This window comes from Balearica regulorum, chromosome 15, assembly GCF_011004875.1.
Source record: "Balearica regulorum gibbericeps isolate bBalReg1 chromosome 15, bBalReg1.pri, whole genome shotgun sequence".
NCBI lineage: Eukaryota > Metazoa > Chordata > Aves > Gruiformes > Gruidae > Balearica > Balearica regulorum.
The window spans coordinates 4401657-4420443 of NC_046198.1; the positions used below are offsets into that span (position 1 = coordinate 4401657).

Genomic DNA, 18787 nt, shown 5'->3' on the forward strand with positions numbered 1-18787 from the left:
AGGAGTAAAATGCAGTGAAAATGGACTGCAGTATTCTTTTTTTATTTTTAGAAAATAATTCCAGACATCAGAGAGAGCCTTTATATAACCTAGTAATGAAGAATAGTTCTTTTCCTGTTCGCTGGGCCTCAGGCGTTCCACATTGCTGAAGCTGGAACATGACATGTACAACAAGAATGTATGAAATCTTTAAGAATTTTTTTTAATACCCAGATAACTGGTGAACTTATTTTCTTCTCAGAAGGAAGAGATTATAGATATATTTCTTATATAATCGGTTCAGAGCTATCAAATAAAACCAAAAGTGACTCTCATCCTCCTTTCCCACTCTCCCTGACCTCCTGTGAAATTTGTCTGTCTGTCTCTTCTCATGGAGATGGATATTTAGTTAATGATAGCAAAGCTATTTAAAATGCAGAACTCCTCATTCCTTGGTTTATTTCATGTTTCATTCAATCTGTTTTCCATTACAATGCTCATGGACTTGGATTTCTACCCCCTACCCCCATTTTGCTTATGCTTTTGACTTGCCTTGAGAAAAATCTTTTCTCTTTTTCTCTCTCTCTTCTTTTTCTCTCTCTCTTCTTTTTCTCTCTCTCTTCTTTTTCTCTCTCTCTTCTTTTTCTCTCTCTCTTCTTTTTCTCTCTCTCTTCTTTTTCTCTCTTCTTTTTCTCTCTCTCTTCTTTTTCTCTCTCTCTTCTTTTTCTCTCTCTCTTCTTTTTCTCTCTCTCCTTTTTTTTTTTTCTTCCTAAAAACAGATGGTGGCAACACTGTTCTCTCTAAATAAAAAACAAAACAGCTGGTAAGGTGCAAGGCGAGACTAGACCAGCAGTGCATGTCTGCTTCCAGTGTTACAAAATTCCCTTAGTTTTTCAGAGGACCTGGTGCATAAAATAAGCGTGCAATTATCTTCCCACTAACTGTAATGGTAAAAAAAAAAAAAAAAAAATCACAAATAAACTAAATTTATGGCATACTATAGATTCAGTACCTTTCCATCCTGGCTTGCATATTTAAATCCAGACTTGACTTAAGAAAAATTTATGGCAATCTAATAACTATAAAATACTAAGAGGAAATAAAATCAATGTTGGCCCCAATCTTAGAATGCAAACCGCACACGCTATAAAATATGGTAGAATACTGCTTACTCAGTAGATTCAGCTCTAGGAATCAAACAGAACTGAGAACGACTATAAAAAATATGCAGGAAATTAAAAAATCTGTTTAATAGATGCCTGCAAATTGTTGTTTTCATAAGATCAAGATTTTTTTTTATTCTCTTCAGGTAAAAAGACTTCTCACTATTGATATATATCTGACTTGGACAGATGAAAGGTGGTGGTTTAGTTGGGTTTTTTTCCTTCTTTGCAGTGTTCTTAGTCAGAAGTCTCCAGGCTGCTAAACGTACGCATACGAATTACACTGTTTCAGGAATCAAGTGAAAGCCTTTTGAAAAAAAACCCAAGACCTCCCCATGATGTATTTCAAGTCTGGTTTTATTTTACTAAAGAATGCTGTATAGTCATTTTAATGCATTATTGACCCTAACTAGAATGCAAAGCATACACTGAGCAAGAAGTATGTTGCTTTTGCCAGTCTACATCTGTAACCTGTCAGCACAGTTGTGAAGGTTAGATTCTAGAACGAGGTTTCCCCTTTTTTACAAGAGGCTTTTATCTTCATCAGGAACCAGACAGAGGTATAGTGAGAGCTGAGAGTAAGGAAAAGGGGAAAAAAAAGAATCCATTCTATGGAAAACTCTGATGTTTGAAAACAGATTTTGTCTTTATTTTGAATTAGGTGATTTTTTTTTTTTATAACCCTTTAAAAATGGATGGAGCTTTACCTTGTGGTTGCTCAAGAGCCACAGATCTCTGTGACTTGGGGTCTGCGGCTCCAACGCATTGGCAATGGTGCTCGGCAGCTGCAGGTTCTGGGAGCCTTAGTCAGGTGCCTGGATCTCATGGATGGCTCAGCTCCCTAAAAACTGACCACATCAGTGTCTCCGTAACTGAAGGAGATGGGAACGAGCTCACAGAACGCTGTCAAGGCGTTCAGTTGAACACTGTGGAACTTCCCATTGTTGTTCATCTGGCAAATCCAATGAACCAAATGTCTTTACCACCCTGTTCGTAACCAGCTCTAGGCATGCAACAATACCTTTTTAATTGCCTGTTTGGTCACTTAAATAAGATTTTTGCTGTCTCTGAACCTTTGTGGATTTTGACCAAAGCTCTTTTTGTACATCACCTGCGTTCAGTTTTGTCTGTACTGCTTGGTGTTAGGAAAGAGCACGCTGTCTCCCTTCTGCCTTCTCCACTTGCTAGTTGTTTCTAGGCTTTCAGGACTATCCCACAATCTTCCTACCTCATGCCACACTGCAGATGCAAAGCAAAGGCTGTATTTTAACTAGAGATGCTTAGTTCCCGCAAGATTTACTTCTTTACGTCATGATGTTTCTTCGATACCAGAAATGCCATAGTTTAGACTTATTTGTCCATGATTGGCGTTACAGTGTAATTAAACCCAGGTAAGAATTCTTAAGCAAAAGTATCTTTTCGCAGTGGAAGTTTATTATTATTTTTACTGGCATGCGCCTGTTTGAGGCACATTAGGAATTTCTGTCTAAGCAATAAGAGATGACCCTGTCTCAGAATATGCATAACAGAGGTGTAAAAGGCCTGAATTCAAGTCTCTAGACACAATTAGAAATCAAAGCAATTACTATGATATACTGAGAAACTAGACAAGTAACCTAATGCAGAGCAGCATTCCCTACCCTTTTAATTGCTGCTTATCCTGTCTCAGTAAGTGAGGTAATTGATGTTTTACTCTCAAAATTGATCTCGGTGTTTCAGGTAGTTAGCAGGCTAGAATGGCTTTTACATCATAACGCTAAAAATCGATTCATCTCGTAAACTAATCCTAGGCTTGAAAATTTGCTAAACTCCAAGACTACCTAGCTTAAAAATAATGAGTTTGTTTGGACCTTGATTCTGCTGGACTAGATGGTGATTAATCTGACTTACCCACACAGAACATCACGATGCTGTTCCTGCTCTTTTAAATTCTCCCGTTTGCATTTCCCCACAAGGGCCACGTACATCAGAGCTTTGAGGAGCTCCACGTTATTTCTGTGTGATACTTTGTTTATTCCTGTTTAAGTTAAAGTAATTGTTCAGTTTCACAGCAGACTGGTTAAAAAGGGAGCGGTTTTCAGTTTGAACAACTTGACCCAACACCTTTTTGGTAATATGCATCCTCTTGCAGTTGTGGAACTTACCTCAGGGCTTTGGTTTTCCTTTGCTGCTTGACAGTATATGCAAATAGCACTTCTGGAAGTAAAAGGGAGGGGAGAAAAGAAATAATCTGCAGGCTGAAATGACTTTGAGTAATTCTGCATATTTATCTCATTGCAAAATTTAGTAAAGTAAGTTCTACAAAATCTGTACAGGTGTAAAAGCAGCAAAGAATTGTTACAAACACTGGAAACAAAGTGAATGAAAACCAGTGAATTAAATGGCAACTTGCTGGAGGCTGTGACTATACTGTCTTGAATATGCAGGCTGTACCACCCCGCTGTGAGCATTACTTGCATGCAAATGGGGATGAAATGTACCTTTTGAATTGTGCGTGCTGATTATTAATCATGTATATTATTACGTGATGTTGAAATTAGTTACTAATATAGTAATTTGATTTATACTGTGCTGCAATGAAAACATATAGATACAGATATAGATAGCAGGTAGGAGAGATGGTTCTCTCTTTCTCTCTCGCTCTCTATCTCCCTTGTATATAGAGCTATAGATATATATAAGAAAACTTGTAGATGGAACTCCTTGTCCTTGATGACTTTCAATCTGGGTTAAGATACGGCAGAAAAGTGAAGATATGTATAGGTATATGAAGAAGAAAAGAGGTTACATTTATTGTAAAAGGAGATGATATTTAGATCTTTCAAGTATATATAGTAAAAGATTTCTATGTGTCATGTAAGCTGTGACCTGAAACCCTGTCAGTTTAGTTCACCTCAGGGTAGCTCATCACAAAGTTTTTGAGAGATGTTGGGAGCAGGACTTCCATGCATAGGGATCATATGCAATGCATCACTAAAATTATTTCAAAAGGTATAGATACAGTAGAATTTCAAAGCTACAATTTCAAGCTTGTTATCATGGAGGTCATTGAAGAACATGACATTTAGTTTGCAAAATGAGCATGGATGTGCATGCATGTGCACACACATACACAAGCTTAAATGTTTCCTCCTACTTTTTCTATTTTTAGGATGGTTAAGACCATTACTGTGGTCTCATTAAAAGGTGAAAGAAAATGTTTAACTTTGCCAGCTGCACCTGATTTTTGCCAATGATTGTTCATTTTTTTAACAGAAAGCAAAGAACATTTTAAATGAGGCTTACTTGTTCAAGGTAACCTTAGCACTTCTGAGTGAGAAGAATATACTGCCCTAATGGATGCTCTTATATGACAATCTCTAAATGTCTTTCATTATTAAGTGTCAAGGTTTCTTCAGGAAAGCTTTAGAAATTCTTGGGAGAAATGTTTCATTGCAGCAAGCTGTAGCACTGCCACTAAAAATATATTGCTAATTAAAGTTTATTGACATTCTTTGTAACGTGTTCTTAGGACAAGTAAAAGCACTGAGTAGTTATCGAATGCAGGGCACTGCATCTTCTGTAGTTAGTTAAGCTGTTTAGGAGAGGAGATTAAGGTACTGTGCCCTTCCTTTCCCTATGTAGTTATTGGATTTCAGTATTGCGTAGAATAAAACACTTTCCTCTCAGGGTACCGATGCTGCAAAGACTCGAAGAAACTTTGGGTTTGTCCCTTACTTTTTCACCTGCTAGCCACGGACAAATTGGGAGGTAAGTGAACTACTCCCAAAGCCTAAAAGGTACATCTCCCCAGGAAGAAAAAGAATTTTGACTATTCAGAAAACAATTCCTTGAAGGGACCACCCCTAAGTTGAGCAAGGGTATTCAGAGTTGCTTTAGCTGTGTGTGAATATAAAAAGAGAATTTGCAAATCATACCTCTGCAGAGTGCTTGTTGTGGGACGCTTCTCATCACCAACGGACTTGCACAGATTTAGCCATGTTCAGCTATGGCACAACGTTACAGTTTTAGAACAATAGCATCCATGTTTCTAATTTATCAAGCTGCATGGTCCATGCTGTTGGGAGTGGAAGCTCCTGAAGGATTGCTCTTCTCCACTGCCAGGTGGCATTCCTGGGTTCGTGTATGATAGCTGAGCCCAACATATACTGAAGATCCAGGGTTCCTCTGAAGCACTGTAATTGCTGTGCAATGTAACGCCGTACGCTCTCCCAACAGAGTGAGAGAGTGGCGACTCACACGGGGTGATGGGTGCAGACTTTACCAGGCTGCCATTTTTCCAGAGGAGCAAGTAGGTAATGATCTTGAATTGCAGAGCAGGTCTTAGAGATGGAACTTGAGGACTCCTAAAAAGTTCATCACTTAGAGCAGTCTGCAGACATATGTATTATCCCATTGAGAAGAAACCTGGCAAACCGTAATTTGCATCTCTCCTGTCACTGGCATCATCTGAGGCTAAATATAGCCAGTGTCATTACAAGGTAACTCATGCTCGCTTTGTTCTCATTTATGGGGTATTTGGTTCTCAATACTGCTGTGTTTGGCACTGCAATTTATCTTGGTATCTTTTGCTTTTAAATGAATGTTAAAAGATAATCAACTGTTAATTGATAATTCATTTTAATAATGCAGACAATGGGCAGTAAAAAACATTACATATTTTGCTTTCGTTACTCCTCCTTACTGACATCATGACAAGTTGAAAACTGTCGGAGGTGATTAGATAATGATCTTTAGGTGCAAGCAGGAGAAGAGTTTGCACTGTCTTGCCACACCAGTGAATCTATGATCATTTTTGTAAGGGCAAGGAACTGGAGTTATTCGTCAGATGGTTGCCAGAAGACTTTTACCTTTCTCATCTAAAATTACTCATTTCAGTAGAGTTTCTCTGCAATTCTATTGCTGTAAAAAAGAACAAAGTACTGCCTTTGGTATGTAAGATTTACAGTACAAATCAGAAACAAAAAAGGATTTTTACATGTTGTACCAGTATCAACAGCTTTGAGAAGTGATTGGTTTGTGGCTCTGAGCCAAACAATCTGCCCGCTTGTACAGCCTACAGTTTCACTGAGTAACATTATCTGAGTTGTAAAAAATTACGTAAAAAGTTCCTTGTGGCAAGTTTGGTCGTACAGCTCATTAAATATCTGCCTGCAGTTTCTTCTGGCTCAAGCTGCTTGCACTTACAGAAATGGTCAGGGGACTCGCATAACAGAGCGGGGGGTTGAATCCTAATGCAGAGCGCAGGTCAAGCTCATGCCGTAAGAGTAGCAACAGCTGCAGTGGTGGAAGTACACATTTCATGGGGTTTTTTCCTCTGGGACTAATTCATTCATTCAAAAACAAAGAAAACACACTCCTGGTTTTGGCTCTCTTTACTAAGTATGACGCATAGGGTGCGCAGTTCTCTCTGAACTTCATGGAGACATAATTCCTCCAGGTCTTTACTATGCTTTAGGAAAAGCATATCACCTGAGGGGTCCACAATTTGGTAAGTTAATGCAGTAGAGGCAACCTCTGCTTTGCTCAAAAGATTTGTAATAAAACAAACTGAAGTGCAATGAAGGGTACAGTACTTGTGCTTTGATTTGTGATTTTGGTGTGGATGGGTGTGCAAATGTGGAACTTACCATTGCACTTCCCGTACAAAATAGAAAGGGATAATTTAGAAGACATTAAAGACATTTAGATCCCTACTTCTCATTGAAAATGTATGTGGATTCTAGTGATTAATTTGCATCTTGCATTTATGTCCTTGCAATTCTCTCCCAAGAGCTAAATATAAGTAGCACATAAATGTTTCACAAATAATGGAAGTCATTCACCAAAATTTGAAGCTTTAGGTAGAGCGATACATGAAAACAGACTATCATTTTGAATTAATTTACTTCATGGTGTTCACCTTTTCTTTGCAATGAAATTTTACTGACAAAAATATCTATGTAAAGTACATGTAATCATATGGGCATGGTTTATTTCTTAGTAACAAGGTTTGAAATTTGCATACAAATCCTGCTTACGCTGGCTTAGTTCTTGCCTGTTTGGGGGGTGGGGGGGGAAGGAAAAAACAGGGGGGAAAAAACCACTAATAGCTTGACCAACCAAGTAAATTAAACTATGGTAGGATACTGTTAATTAACTCTCAGTTAAAAACAATTGTTGAATTAAAAATGTTGTTAAAAATTCTAAGGATGTCCTATTTTATCTGCAGATTAATAAAATAATTTCTCCAGATAAATATACTGGTGATTTATTAGGTTAATACTGCAGAATGACATTTTAGTATGGTTTAGATCATTTCCTATAAATTAAGATGTTTATATACATATATATAAAAACACACACTCTTTAACTTTGCAACACTCTGAAGAGTAATTAGAAAAAGAGTAATTCTGAGGAAGGAGACAAATCAAAGTTTGGATATCCGTCAGTTCTTTGGCTTCTTGCTGAGCTGGCAATATCTTGTTTCTCAGCCCAGTTCTTTCTAATGGCCTCTTCAGCCAATAATGTGGATCTGCCAGATAAAAGCTGCGTTTTGGGGGTTTTTTTGTAATTTGTCAAGCATCGGTGACTGAATGAACTTGACTTATTTTTATCAGCACACAAGCACAGCAAGCGGCCTTCCAGATGTTTACTGATAACAACAGGCAATGTCTATAGTAGCAATTTGTAACGTAACTAGCTTTGGTAATTGTCTGAAAATCCATGCCTGTCTCCAGTGATATCCTTATTGTCAGTCTTGTCTTCTCTCCTCTTCCTTGAAGTGTCTTTCGGAGTTGTTATCTGCAGTTGGTGTAAGTGGCACCTTAACAGACTAGTATTAACTTTCTGCTCAAAATATAAGAAAGCATTCCATGTAAAATGGAGTTTGTACTTAAAACCTGTCTTAATTTTTAGTCATGGTCTCTGTCGACTTCAAAAAAATCTACTATGCAGCTTATCAGATTTTTTTGTGGCCTTTATGTAATGCAGACCCTTAGAATTCATTTCAAAAGCTGGTAGCCACACCTGATACTCAGATAATAATTAATATATCAAATGTCTTCATTCTATATTTACACTAGCTTCAGAGTTTATCACTTAATTAGTATTCATGGCATTATCTGCCTTTTTTTTTTTCTGGATTGAGACTTTGAGGAAAGAGACTTAACATCAATTTTCCAAAAGTTACAAGATTTTACAAGAGTAAGTTCTTGTAATAACAATATGCTTATGAAACAAAAATGATTTATGCTGCAGTAAAACGTAATACATGTAATGCGCCAGGCTTGGTCTGGTGGTGTTTGCATTCTACGATAACATACTTTTAATTCTATACTGGTTGTTGCTTTAACAGTATTTTTAATTACATTTTTCATAGCATCCATTTATTCTTTTTAGTACAGTGCCTTTGCCTTCTGATATTTCCTCATAATACTTACTGTGTTATGCAGGGAAATTAAATAAAATGCACTATAGCTAGTCTTTTATGTATAAAAGGACTTTATATTTGAATACTAAGTATAGATAAAGTTTCTGATGGGATTGTTCCATGCAGAATTCTAACACGTGCAGAACATGCTTGCAGAATTGAATTTTGAGGCTTTACCACACAAGTGTTTTTCTAGAATGGTACTTGCAGAAAAGGTTTTCTTAGAGACCTTTTTCCTAGTGTATATTAAAGTATACGGCAAAGTAGCTTCCAATGTAAATGCACCAGTGCCTTAATGTTCAGGAGTTAGTCACACCGTGTAATGCAAAAGAAACATAAACCAGTTTTTGTCTTCATGGTACTTTGCGCAAGGGCATACCAGAGACCCACGGTTCCTAAACGTTTTATGAAAAGACAGGGAATGACCTATGCAATAGGAATCGACAGGGGAGCATGGGAAAAGAAGCTGCGGGGCTGGCGGGTGTTATGCCACCTCGCAAGCTCTTTACTTAAAGGGGGGCCAGAAAACAAAGAGCTCCCAGGCTGTGCTGCAGCACCACGAGTTTCCCTGAGTGTAATCAGGGAGCCAAAGGCAAATTCAGTGATGTAGGTATCTTTGTGATCTGCAGCACGCTTTGGGTGAATAATTAAGGCTATTTAAAACAAAACAAAAATTAAAGACAAAACAACCAAAAAAACCCCACCCAAACCTCCAAAAACTGTATTTCCCAGGTAACAATGTTGGTCAAGCAGTATCGATAATCTTGCTGAAAAAGCGTATCTGAGCCTGAAGCCAAGAAAAGGTGAAAATTGGACTTTGGGGTTTCTCAGTTGATTAAAGGAGCCATTTACCACAAGGAAATAATTGCTTACAAACTGGTCTTTTATATATATATTTACAGTGTTTCTACTTTATTTCTGAAGATCTTCTACTCTTTTGTCTCAATAAAATTATCCTGTTTGGAATATTCTGCTAATTTGAGGGTAAGAAGAAAAGGAGAGGGAGAAATGGCTGTAAAACTATAGATTATTTTTTATGGTAGATGAGATGGTCCCCATTTGCATTTACAGCTTTACAAGGATTGTAGCACTAGGCTTTTTTTCTTTTTTTGATGGAAACGCTTAATCTGAGCTCAATGGGCCATAATAATTGCCTGTTTCTTCCAGCAGAAATAAACCACTTGTATGTGACACTTGAAACCTTAACTCTGCTTAGTATTACGCACGGAATTGTAGACAGTTCTTCACCCAAATATATTTATGACAGCAGTGCTAGTCGATATACAATACCAAGCCAAGGGCATTTGAGAATAAATCAGGCCCTCTAGCTACTGCTGTAGCACAATAACTGATGGTTGCAATAAAACCCCATGAAATTAAAATTCTGTGCATGTAAACACGCGTACCTAGCCAAGAGAAACCCAAAGCTCTCTGTTCTGGAAAAATTTACATATGCAGAGACATATATGCTCTGTACCCCTTTGTCTTAGTAACACAAGGTACACAAAATGTCTATAGCTTTTCAGCACTGTATCCTCTCATTAGACTCTCTTCAACATTTGGGGGCTTTCAGGAGTCCTATGTAGGAAAAAATGTAAGCAGCTCATAGAAGAGGATGGTCCCAGTTACTCCTTGAGGAAGAAATTGTCTTGATTTTGTGTTTGAAAGCCTCTTGATGATGCTGTAAGTCACTACCACAGGCTCTGAAAACTCCACTTCCAGTTCAGATCATCCTATACGTTTATGCAGTTGCTGATCTTTTTAATGAGCTTTCTGTGTCTGAGCACCTTGGGCTCTGCTTTGTGGCACTGTGAGCTCTTGGGATGGACATTGTTTCTACATTTGTGTGTTGGGTTTTCACACGAAGTACTGAGAAGCCCTTTTAAATTAATACATAACGTTATTTATACATTTATGTACAAGCCCATACTCTCTCCATATATTAAATAACTTGAAGCATCATTTCTTCTAAATTCTGTAGGGCAATGAGTTAATAAAATCTAATATGTAATAAAAGGATGGAAGTACACCAGACAGCAGCATGTGGTGTATCTCCTTGGGCAGCACACATTTTTGTGCAACATGGCAAGGAAAAACCTAAGCATTTAATTTTTGAGAGAAGATGCCTTTTACAGTCAGATGAGTAGCTAATGAGAGAAAACACTGATAGATGGAGTTTGGAAATAGTATGAAGTGATGTGGTCTGTCTCATAGTATCTAGTGAAATAGATCTAGTGTGGCTGTGGGGGAGTAATCTGTGGTTTTTATTTCAGCTATTTAATCTGTGATTGAATTAGGAGAAACATGAGACCTTAATCAGAGAAGTAAGCACTTACTAATTGTGAAGTTACATTCTGCTAAAAGCTCTGTGACTGATCAGTGCCAAGTCTTTCGTACCTGACTCTCATGCTCCCCAGTTCATGTGTAAGGACTGACTGTAAACCATCCTTTCCTAATGAAAACGAGTGTATTGTTACAATCCAGGTAATCATATTTGCATTGTTCTTTTGGAGGTGGAAGAAGAAAGACAAAAATGTTGGAGGGCCTTTCCTGGAAGTACTGTTAGAGCAGGGGTCTTAAACTGCACAGAAAGTCATGGATCAGTAATTCTGATGTGAGCGCTCACTGGAAACAGGATGGCTTTATATACACTTTTTTCAGAACATAGGCTAACTCCATTTACCACAAATGTTTGTTTATGGTAAAGTACCTAGAATCTAAAAGACACCAGCTGTTCACTTGCTATCTTTGAACTGCTGGGACTGTGCTCCATTTCAAATGACCTTCTCTATCCTAAAGTATTTTGAATTTGTAAATGCAGAACAAATACTTGGGAATATTGTACTGTAACAAAAATGGTTTTTCTTTTACATTTTAAGCAGAGTCTTTCTGTAAATAACTCTGTCACCATCATTGTTCTCTTTGCCCCATCACTTAAACCCTTTCTTTAAAATGACAGTTAAAAAAACTGGGCAGCAAAAAACCCTCCCCAGGTGGACTGCTGTTATTCCTTAGTGACTTGAGTGATACTGTTGCTCTCTCAATCCATCCGTTGCAACCATAGGTGGGGTCCTATTTTCTATGTTTCAATTTTTTCCTAGGGCTTGCTGCCTACTACATATTTGAAATGGTAGTGTAAGTACTAAAATGCTGGTAGTCATCTCAGTCCGTAAGTGGTGGCAACCTCTGATTAAACTGTTAGGCAGTTTCATAGTAATTGTAGTAATTCTAAGTTTTGGATTGGACAGGCGGTGATGTGTATCTATTTATATGTATCCATATGTTTGCATCTTGTGTAATGGCTTTTGAGGTGGCCTGAAACTGTCCAGATCTGTATTGGAGAAACATTCCCGTGCATGTGCAATGCTGTACTGAAAAAGGTGTAGTCTTAGCTAGTTCTGTAACAGCTGGATTTGCATGTCCTTATGAAGAGTGGATGACTGATAAATACATTTAAAAGATCTTAAGTCTCCCACCTGCTACTGTTACTTAGAGAAAACAAAGCACACTTCCCTGCTCTATTCGAGTTCACGAACTCACCAGAGAATGACACCAGCAGGTTGCACGGTATTTCCAAAGGGTCTTTTTTTTGTTTGAAATGATGAAGCCTGACAGCATGAGACTGTTGTCTTATAAAAAGACCTGTAGGCTTGAGCTATTGTTCAAGTTCTTTAATTTTTTTTTTTTTCCTTGATGAAATCCTTTAAAGAGAATCAATATTTTAGGCATTCTTCCACTAAACTCTAGTATGTGAAAGCTTGACATAATGACACTCAACATATTGACCAGGTTCTTCATGCAGTCTTGAACTAAAAGGAATAAGTAGTTCATTGCATATAGTTCAATCCAGAGACATTACAAAGTAAATTTAGGATTGAGAGACACTGTATTTAAAATTGCAGGATATGCACAAGGTTTGCTTCTAAGGTCTCTTGATCATTAATTAAATATGTTATGGCTTTCAGTTTTCTCGTTTATCTGTACAGGTTTACATATTGTAAATGCATTATTTATGTTTTCCCTTAAGTGCTCAGTGCTGCCAGGATGTTTCTCTTAAACTGGCACCGATAGCAAAAAAGACAAAATGAGAGAGCAAATTTGGCACTGGTTAGCTGCACAGAAAGCCACTTGTGCCCAAATGAGCCTTTCCCAGATGTATTTTAATAAATTTGAACTGATAAACAGATAGAGAGACAGACGGATAGATGGCATCATTGTTTAAACTATGAAAAATATTTTTTCATTAAGGAAAGTTTGGTTTGTTTAATTTTTTTCTTTTTAAACTCATCCTAACAATGCATTATCACTGAGCCTTGCTGCTTTTGTTCTGGAAAGCTTCTGGTATGAAGGGTGATGGAGCTATCTACATGGAAGTTCACTCTCTGAGGGAAGCTATCGCTGAAATGGATTTTGTTATTCCAGCTAAAACATACAGTTTGGAATCCGCCGTTTGCTAACTTTGAACAAAGGAAATTGCAGCCTTTGGTGTCGCGCCTGTTGTCTTCCTCCATGTTTTTAGTAAACAGAACACCATGGATGTGGCGCGACAAAATACAACTTAATTTTAAAAAATTAACTTAATTTTTTGATACAACTCTCACATTCATATGAAAGCTGTTTGGTTTAAATTAAATGTTGTTTTATTTGTTTTACTGGCAGGTGTGGTGTAGCAGGTGGATGCTAAGACACAGTCACCCTCTCCTGACTCGAACATCTTTGTTCTATGCACTCTTTGCCTCTCTGTTGTACTCTCCCACTGTTTATAAATACTTTTCAGTCATAAATAACATTTCATGTTCTGCTCTGTGATGCTAGATATTTGTCAATTTTGTTTAAAATGACAGTAGCAGAAATAGATGCTTATAGAGGACTAATTAAAACACAGAATTATCTGCTTATACAGTAACTATAACCGTTGCTCCACTCTACCAATATTTGATACTTTTTTTTGTTTGTTTGGGGGTTTTTTTCCCCCAAATTTTGCCTTTCTTCCATTTCAAAATCACCACCACCACCACCTTTGGTTTCCAAACACCTAGTGCTATTGCAGGTTTGGGTTATTAGCATACATGACACCAGATGTTCTGAGCCAGACCGGAGGTCTGTAAGTCCGAGATGCCATCGTTTTCATGCCTGTGGAACAGGAGAACAAAGCCCGTGCCTCCACAATTTCCTTCCAGCTTCCAGGGACTTTGTGTGGCAAAGGTGGTGTGTGGGCATTTAATAATCTTCTGTAAGGTTTTTGTTTGTTTAGTTTTGGTGGTGGTTTTGTTTGTGTTTCGTTTTTTCCACAGCACCTGCTCTACACATTGTATGAAGAATCATCTTTTTACTTAGTTCGGTTTGAACTGGCTACCTATTATTTTCATTCGTTGCCATCTAGGTTTTTTTGGAAGAGAGAAGCATCGATCATTCTAGCTTTTTTAATGATTGCATAGACACCTACTCCCAGCCATCTCTTTTCCAGGCTGAAGTATTCTGGTCTTCCTACTTGTTCCTCTCTAGATCTGTTCCCGTATCTTTAACCACCTTTGTCACTTTCCATCTGAACGCTAATGTGAGGTCAGAGCCAAAAGTTTCATTCCATGGGGAAGAGGACAACACCTTCTTTTGAAGGGTGATGCTAAAGGTACAATCTGTATATATTGTCCACTGTATCTAACTGGAAATAAATTAGTAAATATAAATTTCATAAAGTCTTTCCAAAAGACTCTTCACAGTCATCTCAAAAGAGCCTAAACTAATACCATAGAATAGTTTGCAGCTGCTGTGGAATAAACAAAGTATCTTCATAGTTCACCAACACATGCAATCAGCGTGTCCAGGCCCACCATCAACATGTGGCTGATGACACTGGAAGAATTAGAAATCTTTCCTTGTTTATGTATTTTATCAGACTAAACTTGGGAGCCATGTATGGCTGTGCAGTACGAAGGTAAGAAAATCAGAGGATAAAGGCATTAGAGATGAAATGGCATATCTAATTACACATCCCATGGCTGTAAAGCAAATGTAAATCTGATGAGTTTTGTTTCTTGAGTAACAATGAGATTTACGGCAGCATTTTGAATAACCTTCATCTCCTGTTGGTTTCTATACTGAACGCCTTTTCTACGTGACTACGTTTTTGGTTTCTTCTGAAGCTTTTAAAATTATTACTACAACTACTACTGAAGTATTAGTAGTACTTAACACCTACAAAGATTACAGTTCTACTATGTTCTGCTGGCAAGTTATGAAGAATACCCCTGTTGCAGAAGTTACGCTCTCTAGGCATCTGACTGGAGAAAACAGGCAAATTTGACAAGAGATGCAAAAGACAGTTTGAGAAAATGATGCTGAATTAAATAAAAAGCCATCACAATATTCCATCATTCCGTAATGCACTGCATGTTGTATTACATTCTACTTTTTTCCCTTTGTTTTTTTCAATTAATCACTGTGGTGTTGGTTCAGTTTTTCTTTTTATAATGCCTGAAGAGTATCCTGAGAAATGCTGGAATTAATGGTAGAAGTTGAACATTTCTTCTAGAAAAACAGCTGGTACCTGTGAAATATTATAAAGACAAATAATTCTGGATGTTGTTCAATTTGCTAAGTGGAGCTCATGTGCTGTTAATTTGGCAAATGACTTTCTTCATTTCTTTGTGCACTTGTTTATCTACAAAATGCCATAGCGATACCAGTCTTGTGTTATGACTGCTCAGGAGATACATTGTTATGTTGTGTTTATGGAATATATCCTACAAACAAAGAGTGCGTAACTTCAAATGGTTATGATTTTAAATTTGTGTAGTTTAATGTGTGTAGGACCATTGCCTAAAAGTACAACTGTTCACATTTCAACTGATTTTTTTGTTAAACTCTGGTGTGGAGGCTTACACAGAAAGAAACCTAATATTAAAAAAAAAAACCAAACCCACTCCCAAACAAAAAAAACCCAACTCACTTCAAACTTGTGTTTTATAAACAGCGTGAATTCCTTTACCTTTTGTTCCCTGCTAGAGAACTTCAAGAAACATATCAGAAGAGCATATGCTGTTGTTAGATTTGTATTTTTGTACAGGGACTTTGTTCTAAAACTTCTGCTATATATATAGAAGGTTTAGCTTGTAAGTTATTTATTAGGACTCATTTTTCTGTGTTGAAAAACAGCCTGGCAGCTTCATTCTTCTGTAGGTACCTAACTTTGCCTGAGAAATTCCCCTTTTCATCATCACAACAGAGTAAACGTATCTCATACAAACAAATATTCATTCATTTTTTCACTTTTTCTAAGTGCGAAGTAGTGAAAACCTACTTTCTGAACCTCTGAAAATATCCTTAGAAAACACCGCGTCAGATTTTTTTCATGTTTTGTGAATTGTGTTTGCCATGTACATTTGTTACACAAATGGCAGCGATTATACTTTCAGTGCTAATAATACTAATGGCTCTAACAGTATTCCAAAAATACTTTATTTTAAAAACAAATAAAAACCCAAACAAACAAAACCCCCTCTCACCCAGGTTGGACAAATCAACATACAGTTGCCTTCCTGAGCAAAGTTTTGTTCAAGAGGTCCTGGTGGCAGGACCGAGTTAGAAACCAGAGAGCTAGAAACTGAAGTAGGAGCTGGGTGTTTTGGTGCTGCTGCTCAGTTTTGTGAGCTCATTCTGGAGGAGCTCCTTTCTGGCGGAGTGGGGACTTCACAAATTGTGCTGCCGTTCACTGACGGCTGCTGTTACTTGGTAGTGAGGTCTTGCTCAGCGGCCAGCTGAGTGTTTCTCATAAACCTGGCAGAACATAAAGACAGCAGTATTGAAAAAAAATATGCATTGGAATCAAGTCTTTGAGTTATTTTTATACCAGACCAGAACTGGAAGTTGTCATAGGAATAAGTTTTATCACTTCTTGAGGCTTCTCTATCTTTATTTCTAAGATGTGCTGTGAATATATCATGGTATCTTAGTAGTGGGATATTCTGAAATATAATACAGACTTGTGATAAAACAGAAAAAGGGGAAAGCTTCCTCCTGAACTGAACTGTCAATGAGAGCTTTAAAATATCAAAAATGCTTTTGTACTTCAGACTTGTGGTAGGTTCTGGTGTTTTCTTTTTACCTTTGTAAATTTAAAATAAGTGAAAAAATAATACTTTTTTGCAGTAATGATTCTCTCGAGATCCACAATACAAAATTGTGTTTAGACTTATGGCTGTGATACCGATACTTGCAGGACATGTAGACCTAGCGCTTTGTTGTGGCAAGAATGCTCCGCTTTCAAAGTTGTTGTTTTTTTGTTTTTTCTTTTTTCCTCTTGTAGAGTTCAAAGCAACAGATGAGTTGTGAAAGAGAACAACTAAGGGTGAGTGCAATGATATGCAAAATGTTCTGTTTCTTTAAACCATAAGCAGAATCTAGTTTGTGCTATTGACAGATGGATTACTTTATTTAAGAGCAACATATTTAGCTCATTTGGTGCTTGTTGGTAAATACTGTACATATCTTAATATCAACCAGTTGCAGTAGATACAGGTTTTTCTTCCCTAATCTAGTGAGACTTGGCAGTAAATACAAATACCTCTTTACAGGAGCTCCCTTGACACTCAGTGTGCTCTTCCCATGCAAAGATTTAGTAGCGGTAAGAGTCACGATGTTTCTTAGACTTTCTCCACTACCAGATTGTTTCAAACCAGAAGACACTATCCTTCAGATTTTTTTTTTATAGTATGTGTACTTTCAGAAAGAAATTAGTGCTAAGAAGGTGAGGGAACCGGCAGAGAAGGTCCAAGTATTTTAGTGTGTACGCTGGTTGTGTACAACGTGTAAGATAGAGCTCCTGAACTAGGGTTGCTGACCTTTGTTTTCCTCTTTTCCTATATCGAAGTGACAGTGTTTTAAACAGGTTTCAGTCCCTGCTCCCTTTGAACACTACATGTGCTACAGACCTCTGCAGATCATCACAAGTATTTCCTTGTTAAACTGATTTATTCTAGTATTTTTTTAGAAAGGCATAAGAATTTTCATTAATAAAAAATAAAGCTTTGGGTCACCCACGTGTTGCTTAATAGACCTCTGTTGATACCACATAATGGGTATTTTCTTGAAATCCCGTATGCAAGTGGAGAGGTGGGCCTCGAGGAAGTGTACTTCAAGGTTTTTTGCAAACAAAAATATTATTGGAAATAGAAAGAGGTTTTTTTTCCTTTGTAGTTTACTAAGCTTCAGTGGTACCTGCATGACTTGCAAGTATAAATAATATATTCTGGTCTTAAAATAAGTTGTGCAGTGTTCACAAACATCATCCATTCATTAGATTAACTTCATCAACATCTAGATGCTTCTGCTGGTCTTCACCACATTTGCAATACGACTTTTGGTAAACAAGTTATGCAAGAATGATGCATCACATATTGTCCTTGATTCTTTTCTTGCTGATATGTGACTGCATTGCTATTGTACTGAAGCTGGAGTGACAAAGCTTTGTCTTATCAGTAGTAATCTCTCAACAGAGCAGCTGTCAAAGTTAAAATATTGCTATAGTACCTGAAGGACAATCTTTTCAAGAGGTAGCAGTACCATGAGAACAAAGAAAGTTTTTCATTTGGTTTTATTGTTTTTATTAAGTTTTCTTCTTTGAAGAAAAACATCATTTTGATATATAATGGGAGGAGGCCCCCAGCTCTTTCTTCAAGTAAATATGTGTGATTTTTCTAAGTAGTGGATAAAATGTGATGCAATAAAACTTTCATGTATTTTTCTATTCCAATATTACACATTTACATCTAACAATGAGCTCGGTGCTTATGATGCCTCTGTGACTTCTCCTGACAACTAAGGAAAAACCCACATCTCTAACCCACTAAGATCAGCTGCATCTCCTTCCACTACTCCCGTGATGTTCCTGTTACATGCAATACAGTTATCAGTGTAACCAGTGTTCCTGAGGCTGGGATGCAATGAAAGCAGCAGACTGCCCCAAGAGATAGAGCTTGTGGCTATAGCACAAGAAGTAATGCACCAAGTCGTCTCACACAGACAGATACGGTGGGAGCGGCAATTATAGGGCCGAGCATGGCAGAGCGGTTCCTCTCCCCTGCCTGGTCTTCACACGCCCGAACCTTTACCAGTGCCCAGAATCTATTCTAGATGACAACAGCTCATCTGCTGTGACAAAAGGTCACAGTGACATTTCACTGTGCTGTATGGAGATGTTTTGGTCATAGTTCAGTGCTGGCACTGTGGACCCTCC

At 37.6% G+C, this 18787-nt stretch overlaps 1 protein-coding gene across 32 annotated transcripts in view; it reads left to right on the top strand.

Annotated features, from left to right (window-relative positions):
• The window catches only part of RBFOX1 (RNA binding fox-1 homolog 1), a 906682-nt gene that overhangs the window by 492358 nt on the left and 395537 nt on the right, over nt 1-18787 (top strand). For 20 of the 32 annotated variants that reach the window (XM_075767625.1, XM_075767578.1, XM_075767596.1 and 17 more), the window contains one exon: nt 16859-16923. The exons of 7 other annotated variants lie outside the window; for them this stretch is intronic. In XM_075767625.1, coding sequence (XP_075623740.1) covers nt 16874-16923 — 50 coding nt within the window. In that variant the 5' untranslated portion in view covers nt 16859-16873. Of the gene's footprint in view, nt 1-16858; nt 16924-18787 lie in introns of those variants that run through there. 5 more of the 32 variants (XM_075767613.1, XM_075767586.1, XM_075767595.1 and 2 more) reach the window with 1 other exon arrangement.